Source organism: Sarcophilus harrisii, chromosome 2, assembly GCF_902635505.1.
Source record: "Sarcophilus harrisii chromosome 2, mSarHar1.11, whole genome shotgun sequence".
NCBI lineage: Eukaryota > Metazoa > Chordata > Mammalia > Dasyuromorphia > Dasyuridae > Sarcophilus > Sarcophilus harrisii.
Window position 1 is genome coordinate 479,756,443 of NC_045427.1, and position 12,612 is coordinate 479,769,054.

Here is a 12,612-nt window from a genome sequence, read left to right on the forward strand (position 1 = left end):
AATGGAAATTAGTTAATGTTGATGTTGACTTGGATCTTTTAGAAAATCCTTTAAAATGTATAGTATTAAATTAAAAGGTGGTCATCACTGATACTGACTGACAGTTTTCCAGGTAAAGCCTTAGTCATTTTCTTAATCGAATTAAATAGAAGTTTCTGTAATCAGTATAGTAATTTGACAGTATGGAAGCTTCTAGGCTCCTTTTGTATTCTGCATTAGTAGTTGGAACCCCACCTCACTGCAGAGCATTCTTGGGGTCAGGGTTATTTTTCAAAGAGACAAAGGTACAAAAAGGGTTTTATAGCTATCTTTCCATAACTGAAATTAAATGCATTCATTACTGGTGCAAACCGGTATTCTCATTCTGGGAGATCCGTAGCAGTCAATGCCACATTAGATGAGGTTAGCCATTTTGTACACTGAGCTGAATATTTGATTGGACATTTTGTTGCTGCCAAGGCATGGAAGAAGATATTGAAAAGATCAGCTGTTCATTGAAACGATTTTCTCCAGAGAAGAATTGTTCAGCGCTGTCTGGCCTTTTCTTCACATAAGGATTTAGGAAATATTTTTCTCTACTGGCTCGTTTTTTCTGAGTCTGCAAAGCTTTCTGGGAGTGGCCAGTTGTTTTCCTTTGGGATAATGGTTTTCCCTAGAAAAACATTTACATCCCTGCACTGCCGTATAGGAATCTGGGCAGAGCTCCCTGAGTGAAAGGAAGGAACCCGCCCATGAATAAAGGAAGACTAGGAGCGGAGCCCGGACCAACCTTTTGCGCAGAGGGCCACTTCATGTTTATTTAATGAACATTATTGCAGTCTGATGCGGCTTTTAGGCTCTCCAACTGAGCACTGCAGATCTCCCTCTCCCTAAAAGCAGTGTAATGGTTTTTCCTACTACTCTTAAAGGCTGTTTTCCTTCAAGCTCCTGCTTTTAGCAAAACTGGATTAAGAAAAAAAAAAAAATACTGCAGATATACCATTCCAGGGGAGGGATTTGACATCCCACCATTTTATCTCTTAAGGCTTAGAAAACCTTTTTACATGTATTATTTCTTATTACTGTGTTCCTAAGTATTATCCTATTTTACAGATGAACATTTTTTAAAGTAGCCATATTAATAAATGGTAGACTTGAACAGAGTCTTAAGATTTCAACTCCATAGTTATTTCCAATCTCTAATGCTGCGGTTTTTTGGGGGGGAGGGGACGACAACCTTCCGCATGTCTCTTTCCCCCCAACTTTCTAGTGGGATTCGTCCTTTTTAGCAAAAGTGGTAGGTTCATCTCCCTCAGGTTTACGGTTAAAAGATGTTAGCTGCTTTATTAAACACGTATTTAAATTGTCTCTGTCATGATGACCCTTGATGTTCGGATATTTGCTGTTTTATTAAATATGTATTAAAGTGCTTCTGTCATGACGATCCCTTGATGTTTTGGTTCTCTCATACCCCTCGGTTTAATCCCGTGTGTCTGCTCCATTTCTCCCAGGAGGCAGATGCTGCAGCGGAGGCTGCAAGAGCTATTTTTACCGGGCTGAACAGCAGTGAATGCCTGGAGGTTGAGCCCCACCTCACGAGGGGGGAAGGGATGCTAGACTCGGAGAATGCAGGAGCATAGGCAGGCTAATTTCCCATAAACGACACTTTGTTGCGGGAATCTCAGGGTAGGAAAGGGACAATGGGTCCAGGGGTCCTCAAATCGTCGTTTTCCAGATTGTCCAGCCTAGAATCATTTCTACCTCCCCTCCCCCCCCCCTTCCCTAGGAACTCGGCCTTTAGTCCCTTGACAGCATCTTTGCAAGGGGTGGGGGAGAATGGAAGCTATGCGAAGGGGCGGAGGTAACTGGGTGAACGGCCCCACCCTAGGCGCGCCAATCCCGACTCGCTCTCTTCCCCCCACCCGATGGCGTCTTCCTTTCTCGTTCTTCTCCTACGCAATTTGCTCTGCAATCCCCACCCCCCTTCGGGTCCTTCCGGAACCTCTCGGCCCTTTCCGCCCCATCCTGTTGGGGCGAGGCCCGAAAGCCCCGCCCCTCACTCCCTCTTCCCCACCCCTCGCTGCGTGATTTCTTCCCTTCCCCGCTCCCGACTATTCCTCCCTCCCTCTTGCGCGTTGCTGTCGGGAGCGCGCCTGAGCTGTCTATAAAAGAGTCCGAAGAAGGCGCGCTACCTCCACTGCCGCTGCGGAAACGATCGGAGCAGAGCAAAGCTGAGCCGAGCCTTTCATTCCCCCCCTTCTCTGTCCCCGCGAACCCCACTCCCCCACCCCCAGAATCGGTGAGAGGCAGTGGGGTGTCCCCTACTCGCAGGGGCAGGCGAGGGTGGTTTTCTCTTTGCCTTAGAGCCTAGCCTGGGAAACCTAAGAAACCGGAGGGGAGGGGGCAGGGCGGAGGTGGAGGGGAGGGTGGAGGTGGGGGAGCACACCCTGGCATTTTGGGAGGATGCGGGGAACCGAAGGGAGGCTGGGAAGGGGAGAGAAAGGGTCCCCGGGAGGGCGAAAGGCGTTGGGCTAGCTGGAAGGGGCGGGGCGGCGTCGGCAGGAAACGGACAGGTGAGCTCGGGCGGGGGCGGCTGTCGAGAGCCAGCCGGTCCTCTCCGGATCGCCAGGCCCCGCCCGCGCCCCCGCATCCTCGGCTCGAGGGGCCGGGGGATGGAGCGGCCTCTGTGGCGTGGGGGAAGAGTGCGGCGGTTCCGCCCTGGGCAGATGGAGGCAGGAATGTCATTGAGAGGATCGCCGGGGCAGCTGGTCCCATCCCCCCGCCGCTCCGGCTCGGCCCGCTCCGGCCTCCGCCCCAGCCCACCCACCTCTCTGAATCGTCCCTTCTCCCTGACGGGGCTGTTGGGCTACGGAGTCTGGGTTTCGGGGCATCTTGGCCTCGCCCCATTCACCCTGATACGAGTCAGAGGCAGCTTAGACCTCCTCGGAGATGGACATGGGGTGAGGTGGGGTTCGCTGAGGAAGCCCCCTTTACCGAATCTCCACCGGGTGAGAGAAGTTAGAATTTGTGTGCTGGACATTCAGAACCATCACTGAGGGCAAGTCGAGAAAGATGTCCTTGTGGCTTCAAGAAAAATCCCTTATCGAACGAATCTATTATATATCTGTCCCCTCCCCCTTTTTTTGTTCCCTTTACGTGAAAGATTTGAAAAAAGACTCTTCTTGGCCCTTGACAGATCTCAATAACCATTTTTATAATTCCACTAAACAAGTCCTTTTTTCCCAGCTCAGCTGTAGTTTGTCAGGTTGGTATCATGCAACACTTAAAATTGTGAAAACATTCAAATAAAACCTTAGTAGGTTAGGAAAGATTTTTCCCCTTATGTTTGGAATCTATAAGACAATTATTTACCTTTTTGCATCACTTTCTATTGAATGCTAGAGCAGTCTTGCCTGAAGGTAATCGCTAGTGATTTTTTTAAGAGATGTTGCTTGTAAAAATCTCTTTAATTCTGGAGGGTAGATTGTCTTTTTTTAAAAAAAATTAATCTGCTCTTGGGTTTAAAAGCTATATAAGTCACTGGGAAAACTGGCATAAGGCAAATCGGTTTGAGAAATGGGTGTTTATATAATGACTCCTGAAGTACTTGCACTCATTGTTCTAGCTGTGTCAAGTTATATTGGAAAAACCCAAACTCAGGCCTTTTCAGGGAGAAGAGAATTCCACTTAACAAAGTATAATATTTTAGTGATATGTTGAAAAAATTAGCATAAGTATGCAGGCTTAAATATATCACCATCCATTGTGGGTGGGGAGAAGAGAGGACAGAAAAGCACAAAGGCATGGGAGGTAATTTTTTTTAACAGCAAGAAAATGAGGCAGATTTTGAGTGGCACTGTAATTACTGAGGTAAAAATCATTGAATTAAGGCAGCTACTTGTGTCTTGTCATAAAAAATTTCTTTTAATTTTGAGTTGTGTATTTTGCAAGGTCAAATTGAGGCCAGTCACGGAAAAGATTGTGCTGTAGTCGACTTTTTACCACAGGAAATTTAATTCTTTTTTTGGTAAGTGGATCAATAATTAGCAAAGGGACACTTAAATTGTGTTAGATATTATCTAGGGACCCAGCCAAAGTCAAGAAAAGAATTGTAAAGTGTTTTGGACAGATAGAAAATAGTTCCTATTGAATTTTTTTTAGTTAACTTAGTAGAAGGAATTACACTTACTGTTAAGGTTATCAGAATGTCTGACAAGTCATTTTAAATAATGAATATAGTTTTGCTCAAAATGACTTTACATTTTAGATCTTTGGAATAAAGCCCTATGAAAGGGAGCAGCATATTGCAGATAGCAGTTGGATAACTGGGAGAAGTCCAGCACAATCCTCCCATTGCTGAACTTATGTCAAGGGCAATAGGTCCAGTCTGCCTGCTTTCCCAACTGACTGTAATCAATCCTTTCTGAGCTATGCAAGGATTGTGCTAGGTATGCACTCACAACTGCAAGGGTACATTTGCAGCAGTTAGCCATGTACAGTAGCTTAGAATGCAATGTTTCGATGGTAAATTCAGAGAAAGACAATGAAAAAAAAAAAGCTGTGGCTAATCATTTGATTTGGCTCCTTAAGTAGAGCAGCTGTTCTCCACCTCGAATAGTTACGTGTGTGTGTGTGTGTGTGTGTGTGTGTGTGTTTTGTATTCCCTTTGGACCATTTTTGTTTGTTTTTAAACAGGTAATGATATTTGGAAAAGGAAGCTCAGACTTCATCTACGGGCAGTTCAGTTCAATGGGTTGGGCTATGTATAGTAGTGTATGGACATCAAAACCCTAAAATTTTTCACTTAAATCTTTTTCTTGTTTAGAGTTTTTTAAATAAATGTAGAGAATGAAACAATACAGAATACAGGAAAGGTATGATCGCCTTTTACAACCTTTCCTTAAGGAATCTTATTCAAATTATTGCCTATAGTTGAAAGTAATCAGCCACAATTTTATTAAATAAAAAAAACTGCATTCTGGTGGAACAATGCTTTTAAATAAAAAATTAGCATTGTGGCAAATAACATAGTATATTATTAATTCTTTGAAATATGGAGAAGGAAGGGAAAAAATCTGAAAATAGAAATTACTAGTTCATTTTTATATCTTTTTATTTTACTCTTGTTGAGTTTGCCTTTAGCAGTTTATTATCTTGCTCTTCCCCCCTCCCCCTTTAGACTCTGCATTCTTCCATCATGTTGTCATCGTTTCGTAAGCGCAGAGTCCAGGTATTTGACATGAAGCATGCAGGAAATGTGTTGCTTTCTCTGTTTTGCCTGTTTTGCAGTGATGGCACAATATTGATGTCGGAGAGGTTTGTGATCCAGAGAAAGGGGCTGGAGGGAGGAATTTGATTTGCATGGACCTTTCTGTTGAGCAGAAAAGTTGGGGAGAGGGAAGGGGGATTTAGGAGTGAAAGGAAAAGTTGGTGTGGCCTTGATTAAGGATTCTTAGTAACTTCTCTTTAAAATTTCTTAATCCTTTTGTATTTTTTCCCCTTCTGACGCATGAATGTATTATCTTATCACTGGACTATAGTTTGCATGTGTCATGGATTTGGATTTTTTCTTTTCTGGTCATTGCTTGGCTCTTAGGAACCAAGAGACAAAACAGGTTGTTAATGTTTGGAAAAGAATTTGACCCACAATTCACTTAGTAAAAGTGACATTTTGGTTCTCATTGCCATATGTTTATAACTTGGGTTTGTTTTCTGTCTTTATTTTTATTATAACCTTGTCACTAGAATGATAGGAATTTTGAATTTTATCTTTAAAAAATACCCAAAATAGCTAATAACCATTTTATTTGAAATATTTCAGAGCATTTGTTAAATTTGAATCTTTTTTTTTAAATCTAAAAACAAGTAGAATTTATGCCCAATAAAAAGAAATATATTAATTTTCAAACCAGAGGGATAATGGTGTGCAATAAAGAGCCCTTGATATGGAATAATGACCTGCTACTTAATAATGTATGTTCTTGGGCTAGTCACTTAATCCCTCCAAGCCTCAGTTTCCCCATTTGTATTTTGTGATTTTATAGTCAATAAATCCAACATTTTGGGCCTTTTAAAAAAATCAACCCTGCTTAACTCTTTAAATGGGTTTTTCAAACATATGGGCTATGTTAAAGAATATTTTCTCGTTTGAACTACAGTAAAGATAATATTGTGCTTAAGTACTTCTTATTTGAATGTTATAGGTTAAAAGGTAAGTGGTATGATGATATTTGAGCAGCATTCAGGAATCAGATCATCCAGAAATCATGTCTTTTTTCGATTTTGATGCAATGCAGTCTAGATAGTTTTCTCAAAATTAAGACCCTGCTGACTTCTACTGATTAGCTTCTACTAATTAAGAGAAAATTAGTGTAACATTTTCTGGGTTCTAACTATAGATCTAATACTTTTGCTGGGAAACATTAAAACGTAGTTAACAGGCATTCTCCAAAGCTGTGGTAAACTGCATTTTCTTTTCTAAATATCTGAGGTCTGAGTAAGCAGAAAAGCAAAACTATTCAATGAATGGCTCCTTTATTTGTTTTAATGTAAAGATTTTCCCCACGGAGCAGGTACTTGTTCATCCTGTTACTGAGTAAAGACAGATTTATTATGGGAACCCCTCCCTAGTTACATTTTAGTTTTGTTTTAATTGAGTAGGTATTCTTGACTTCTATAAAAACAAATGAAATAAGAGTGGGATTGACCCTGCAGTTTAAAAAATATATATATTTCATTACTTTTTTTGAAGCCTGAATTTATACCAAACCATTCTTTAGATTTTGATGCCTTTCAAATTTTTGTGCCACTCATTTCTCAAAAGGCGTTGATCCAAGATTTTCCTATTTTAGAAATTTGTGACTGGCTTCACTACGAATTTTTCTCCTCAAGAGATCTGGAAAGAATTCTGTAATTGCAGGCTCACTGCAGATAGCACGTCTGCAGTGCCCTACATCTTTGACCTTTGGGTGCAATGTGTTGCACCCAAACAGTCATCTTTTCTACGGAGGGAGGTATTTTGCTTGCAATTGACAATACATTCTACAAATTCGTGTTAAGTCCGTCTAGGCTACTGATTCAGAAGCTACAAATGTTAATGAATGTCAAACTCCAATTAGAAATCTACAAAATGCAAGCATATCTATTGATGAGGTATTTAAGCTTTAAATTGAAAAATGGATCTGGGACGTTCCACATTTTGAGACTCCTCTCCCTAGAATTTAAGTGGTACTGTTATAATGCTGACAAAGTCTTAATTTTTATTTATCACTATTGGTAGCATGACTGTAATTCCTCTTTAACCCCCTGAGATCAAACTGCTTTCTTTGGTGAAATATTGCTGACATAATGACTGTTGCATTGCAGCATTTATAAATAGCCCCTATTGAATGGCGTCATTATATTTTAGCATCATTCTTCAAGTACCATTTGAAAAAAAAAAAGTTTAAATATTTAAACTGTTTAAAAACTTTTTTTTTTTTTTTGGTTTTCCACTAATTTAAAGTGCATGTTTATAAATTTTTAAAATGTATATTTATAAAAATTTTTAAATAAATACATATTTTTATTATCAGGCCAGCTTTACTCACTGTTAAATTCCCTTATTCAGACAGTGTTGGTTTTTTTAAATCAGTTTACAAACTTATTTGAGATAAGTAGTTGTTTGCTTTATATTTGTAATAGTCTAGAAATTATCTCATTTGAGGTTTTTGAGGAAGTGTTTAGAACTTGGGGGGGGGAAAGTGATGATGTTTTTTATCTCTAACTTGACTTTACCTTCTCACTGCATATTGCTAGCAGAGATTGGGGCAGGTTTCTTGGAATTTTGCCACTTCAGTTATGGGAGGAATAAGGGTTGTATGTAAAGAATTCAGTTGATTATTTTCTGTTGTGTGAGAGGTAGTACTATGGGATGATAATAGCTTTTGGTAATTCAGAAAATTCTTATCAAGTGAGATAGGTTTCTCACCCCCACCCCCCAATCTGTCTTTTAGGGGCTCTTCTAGTGAGATTCGGACAACACTAATAGAAAATAGCAGTTAAACTGGAGAGAGCTCCATTTCAAGTTGGGGCCTTTTTGTGATTCTACAAATGAAAACACTGAAAGCATACCTCATTCTGCAGCATAGATGACTTTCCTAGATCCCTAGTGACTGCTGATTGTGTCTTGGCAAGACCCGGGCCTGCTGATGTCAGCTGATCTGCTTTGGGGGAAAGAACAGTCCATTATCACCCGACCAAAGTACTTGGTATACAATTGACTGGCTCTACTTCACTAGGGCTACAAAGAGGTCCTTTTAGGTTGGTAACTTCAGCCACAGGCCTCTGGATGGTCTAAACCTCATTGGTAGATTAAGACAAGTGAGCTGAGCGGGAAGGAAGAGGGAGGAGGAACAAGAATGGACAGGGACAGGAAAAAACAAACATAGTATAATGGTTGAGGGGGGGGTTATTTTTGTTTTTTTCGATCACAAAGGACTTTTTAAATGAATATGATTTGGAAATTTCCATAGCAACTGAGAAGGATTATGGAATAGGAATGGAAATTGTAATGTGAAAAGGCAGGGCAAAATAACACAATAATGATCTCTGGGATTTCAAATGTCTTTGAGAAACTCCAGTGATTATATTATGCCTGTATTTATGACATTCCTTGCTATGGAGCTATTGGCAGGAACTGTTTTTAAATTTTTATTTTTGAGAGCAAAGTTTCTCCTTTCTTAAGGAAGGTTGATCATCTTTATTTCTGTTCATTAGGAAATGCAGTATGAGAGATGATGGATGATGTGATCTAATGCAGAGATTCTCAAACATTCCACCTTGCTTTGGTTTGCTCAGTCATCTCAGGCAATGTCTCTGTCTTATCTGTGACATTCGTTTTAATTAAATGTAAATAAATGCCATATAGCTCAGGGTGGAGAACATAGATATAATTCATAGTAGTTTATTAGCTCTTAAAAGAAAAAAAGTAGAAAGAAAAGAAAAAAGGGTAGCAATTCCTTGTCTAGTAGGTAAAGCAATGGATCCAGTAAAGATACTTGGGATCAATTTTTAGCCTTACTGTTGACTTTATGATAACATTGAATAAATAACTTTGCTTATGTGCTTCAGTTTATTGAGTTGTAAGAATGAAAACACTATACTTTTCTTATTTCCCTAGTAGTGATTGAAAATTAATGAAGTCATGTCCATAATGAATGAGGAACCAATAGAAAATACAGGGTATGGTGGTGATCATGGTATTATCAGCAAGATATAAACTTTTCTAATTTTATCCTATAATTTCACCAAAATATACACTTACACTAGGATACCAAAAAAGGAATGTTTTTGGATTTTTTTTTTTTTTTTTTTTATATCTTTACATTAGAAAAGATTCAGTGCCTGTCTGGTGTATGTTGTCACTATAACCTGTTTTGTTTTTCACTGCAAGGCTTTCCCCCACTCATCTTCCCCCCCCTTTTTTTTTTTTATAAGAAAAACATTCTTCAGAAGCCAGAAACATCAATACTATTTCTTTTGCTAATTTCTTTTTCCTATTTGTTTTTCTAGAAACAATTTTACTATTGTCTTTCTAACACTATAAGAAGTTTTCCATGTGGCAAAACTAGTTACAGTGAAAAGAGCAGCCAATTTTTTCAAAATGTTGTCCTCTGGTAGATCCATGCTTTTCTTGGGTTGAACTCATTAAATGTGATTCAGACTTGTTAATTAGGTTGATTGTTTCTCTAGTTAATATTTCCTGGCTTTGTTTTTTAAGTCAATAGTACAGCTTGTTTTCAAATGAAACAACAGTTTTTCAGTTTGGAAAATGAAATTGTGAATGGATTATTAAACCTTTAATTTTGCTTAAAATTTAAACATTTAAAACTCCTGCTTTCCCCCACAATAACTAATCTTCTCTGGATATTATAAGGAAGAAAAATCATAATGTGACTGACTAATGTATTCCTTCAAAATTGTCTAAGTGTGCTTCTATTGGAAACATTCTGACTGTGACTAGATCTCTCCTCAGGGTTGTCATTTTACAGGAAATTCTGGTACTCATGATTGTTATATGTAGATGTGTCCTTTAAAAACAAAACAATAAGGGCAGCTAGGGGGCACAGTGGATAGAGGATCAGCCCTAAAGTCAGGACCACCTGAGTTCAAATCTGGCCTTAGATATGTAACACTTCCTGGCTGGGTGACCCTGGGCAAGTCACTTAACTCCAATTGCCTCAGCCAAAAAAAAACCCAAAAAAACCAATAGTTTGAGTTTTGTTGTTGGACCTTTCAAAGTATGGCTTCTTCTCTTTCTCATCTCATCTCTTGATTATTTAGTTCCAAAGCTAGACAAGTGCAAGTTTCTTACAATTCACATAATACAAAGTGATACCCTGTACTCAGTTTTTTACCTATTTTCTGAGTAACAAATTGTTGAACCTTTTACAGATTTGGAGAGGTATTACCCTTCTCTGTACCTATTACTTGTCTATTGTCAAATCATCTGAGGAATGAGAATGGACCTTTTATTTGGTAAAAGTTTCTTGGGTTCCTCCTGACACACCAATTCCAATTTGTGCAAACCAGAAAATCCTGTTACTACTTCTTTGACATTTAAATTTCAATGAAGTTGCCCACTCAACTAACATTTAATGATTTGAAGATAGATGCAACAATATTTAACCTATTTCAGATTGCTTTCTGTCTTAGAGAGGAAAAGGTAAGTGAATTGAATACTATCTTTATGTGTATTTGGAAAAATAAAATGGTATTGAAAATTAAAAAAAAAAATTGGGTTCAAGAGAAAAACTCTGCCTTCTTCATTTGCCAGCTTTTTACAAGCTGATTTCCTTCCCCACTAAATGAACTTGAAATTAAAGCTAAATTTACTCCCTATTTCCTTTCCATTTTTTTGAAAGGCAAATCCTAGGGGTTATTAACTTATGCATGTTAAGTTTTCTTAAGCACAGTTATGTAAATAGGTGTACTTTGTTTTAGATTTCTTGCCACTTTGCTCAATTTGATTTAATCTGACATTTACCTAATTTAATCATGATGTGACTTGAGCCAGCCAATAATGTTTGGTTTTCATATTTATTGATAATAAAGAATTGATAACATATAGTCACTTTTCAACTTCATTGAAAGTCTAAATGAGATTGAGAGAACAGGGATAAAAGAAAATAACTGACAGTAGAAAAGTTTAATTCTCTCTACTTTTTGCACAAGGAAATGGAAAAAATAAATGAAAGGACTTTTTGAATGTATTTGGCAAAAAGCCTTGATTACTATAGATAGGACAGTTTTGAATTCTCAGAAGGCCTTTTAGAATTCTAACCACTCCCATCTCCTCTTCCCTCTGCTACATTGGTTAGTCATTTGGGGAATACATGGGAACATGTGCAGGTTTTAGAAATTAAAAGGTAAGCAATTACATCTGAACTCCATTGTTGCTTGCTAGGAAGGTGCTCCCCTTATTTTCACTTAGATGAGCTGATCTTCTGGAAAGCTCTTTTCCTTTAGATATGTTGGGAATGCAGAGACCACAATGTGAGAGTGGATAGAGTTGGCAAGACCTGGGTTCAAGCCTGCCTTCTGGGACATGATCGGCAAGGCCCTTAATCTCTTGGGATCCCAGGCACTTTGTAGGATTAAGCTGCAGAGAAAGTATAGACCTGTACTGATGTAGAAAATTCCTTGCTCAGTAAGCTTCATTCTTCTTTTCCCCTATTCGACAACCCCTTCAAATCAGTTTTGGTCAAGGGGAAAAAAAGAAAGTGTTGGGAATATTCATGCTGATTCTCTTCTATTTACTCCGAGCATATTATAATTCAAAGCACTTTGCTTTTCAGAAAATGGACCCAAGTGGGGTCAAAGTGCTGGAAACAGCTGAAGACATCCAGGAAAGGAGACAGCAGGTTCTGGACCGATACCACCGCTTTAAGGAGCTGTCAACCCTTAGGCGACAGAAGCTTGAGGATTCTTACCGTTTCCAATTTTTCCAACGAGATGCTGAAGAGTTAGAAAAATGGATCCAGGAGAAGCTACAAATTGCATCAGATGAGAATTATAAGGACCCAACCAATTTGCAGGTAGGTCTCAGCCTTTCAAAATGTCTGTCTAAATTCAAGAACTCTTAGGCTTAAGGTAAAAGATTTTTTTTTTAAAGATGATTCCAAGAGAAATTAGTAAGAGAGTTCAATTTTTTTTAAATATTGTCAGTGTGGATTCATAATAAACATTTTGCTGTATTAATTTCATATAATTTATTTTAAAATATTCAGAATACAGAAATGAGCTATAAAAGCTCTCAGTATTCAGGAGTGTGTGTGTGTGTATGTGTGTAGGAAAGGTGAAGGGAATGATGCTATGCATCAGGCATGGTGTTAAACATAGTTGCAAATATTTTACCTGATGTTCAAGAGGCCTATTAGATAGGAACTGTAATTATCCCCATTTTACAGATGAGAAGACTGAGGCAAATGTAGATTAAGTGAGGTACCTAACATCATACAACTAGTAAATGAATTCATATGAAACTATAGTATAATATTAGAGCTGTCTCTAGAACTTATTTAAAATCTTATAAGAAGGCATGCAAAATCTGTTTGGATCTATCAACATCATCTTGGTGTTCCATTCATTAAT

The 12,612-nt window shown here is 38.6% G+C and overlaps 1 protein-coding gene across 9 annotated transcripts in view; it reads left to right on the forward strand.

The window, feature by feature from the left end:
• Window positions 1-2,111: 2,111 nt before the first annotated feature.
• Window positions 2,112-12,612, forward strand: part of SPTAN1 (spectrin alpha, non-erythrocytic 1) — a 61,134-nt gene continuing 50,633 nt past the window's right edge. For 8 of the 9 annotated variants that reach the window (XM_031954749.1, XM_031954754.1, XM_031954750.1 and 5 more), the window contains exons 1-2: window positions 5,162-5,209; window positions 11,817-12,056. In XM_031954749.1, the coding sequence (XP_031810609.1) occupies window positions 5,177-5,209; window positions 11,817-12,056 (273 nt within the window). In that variant the 5' untranslated portion in view covers window positions 5,162-5,176. Of the gene's footprint in view, window positions 2,279-5,161; window positions 5,210-11,816; window positions 12,057-12,612 lie in introns of those variants that run through there. The other variant, XM_031954751.1, reaches the window with a different exon arrangement.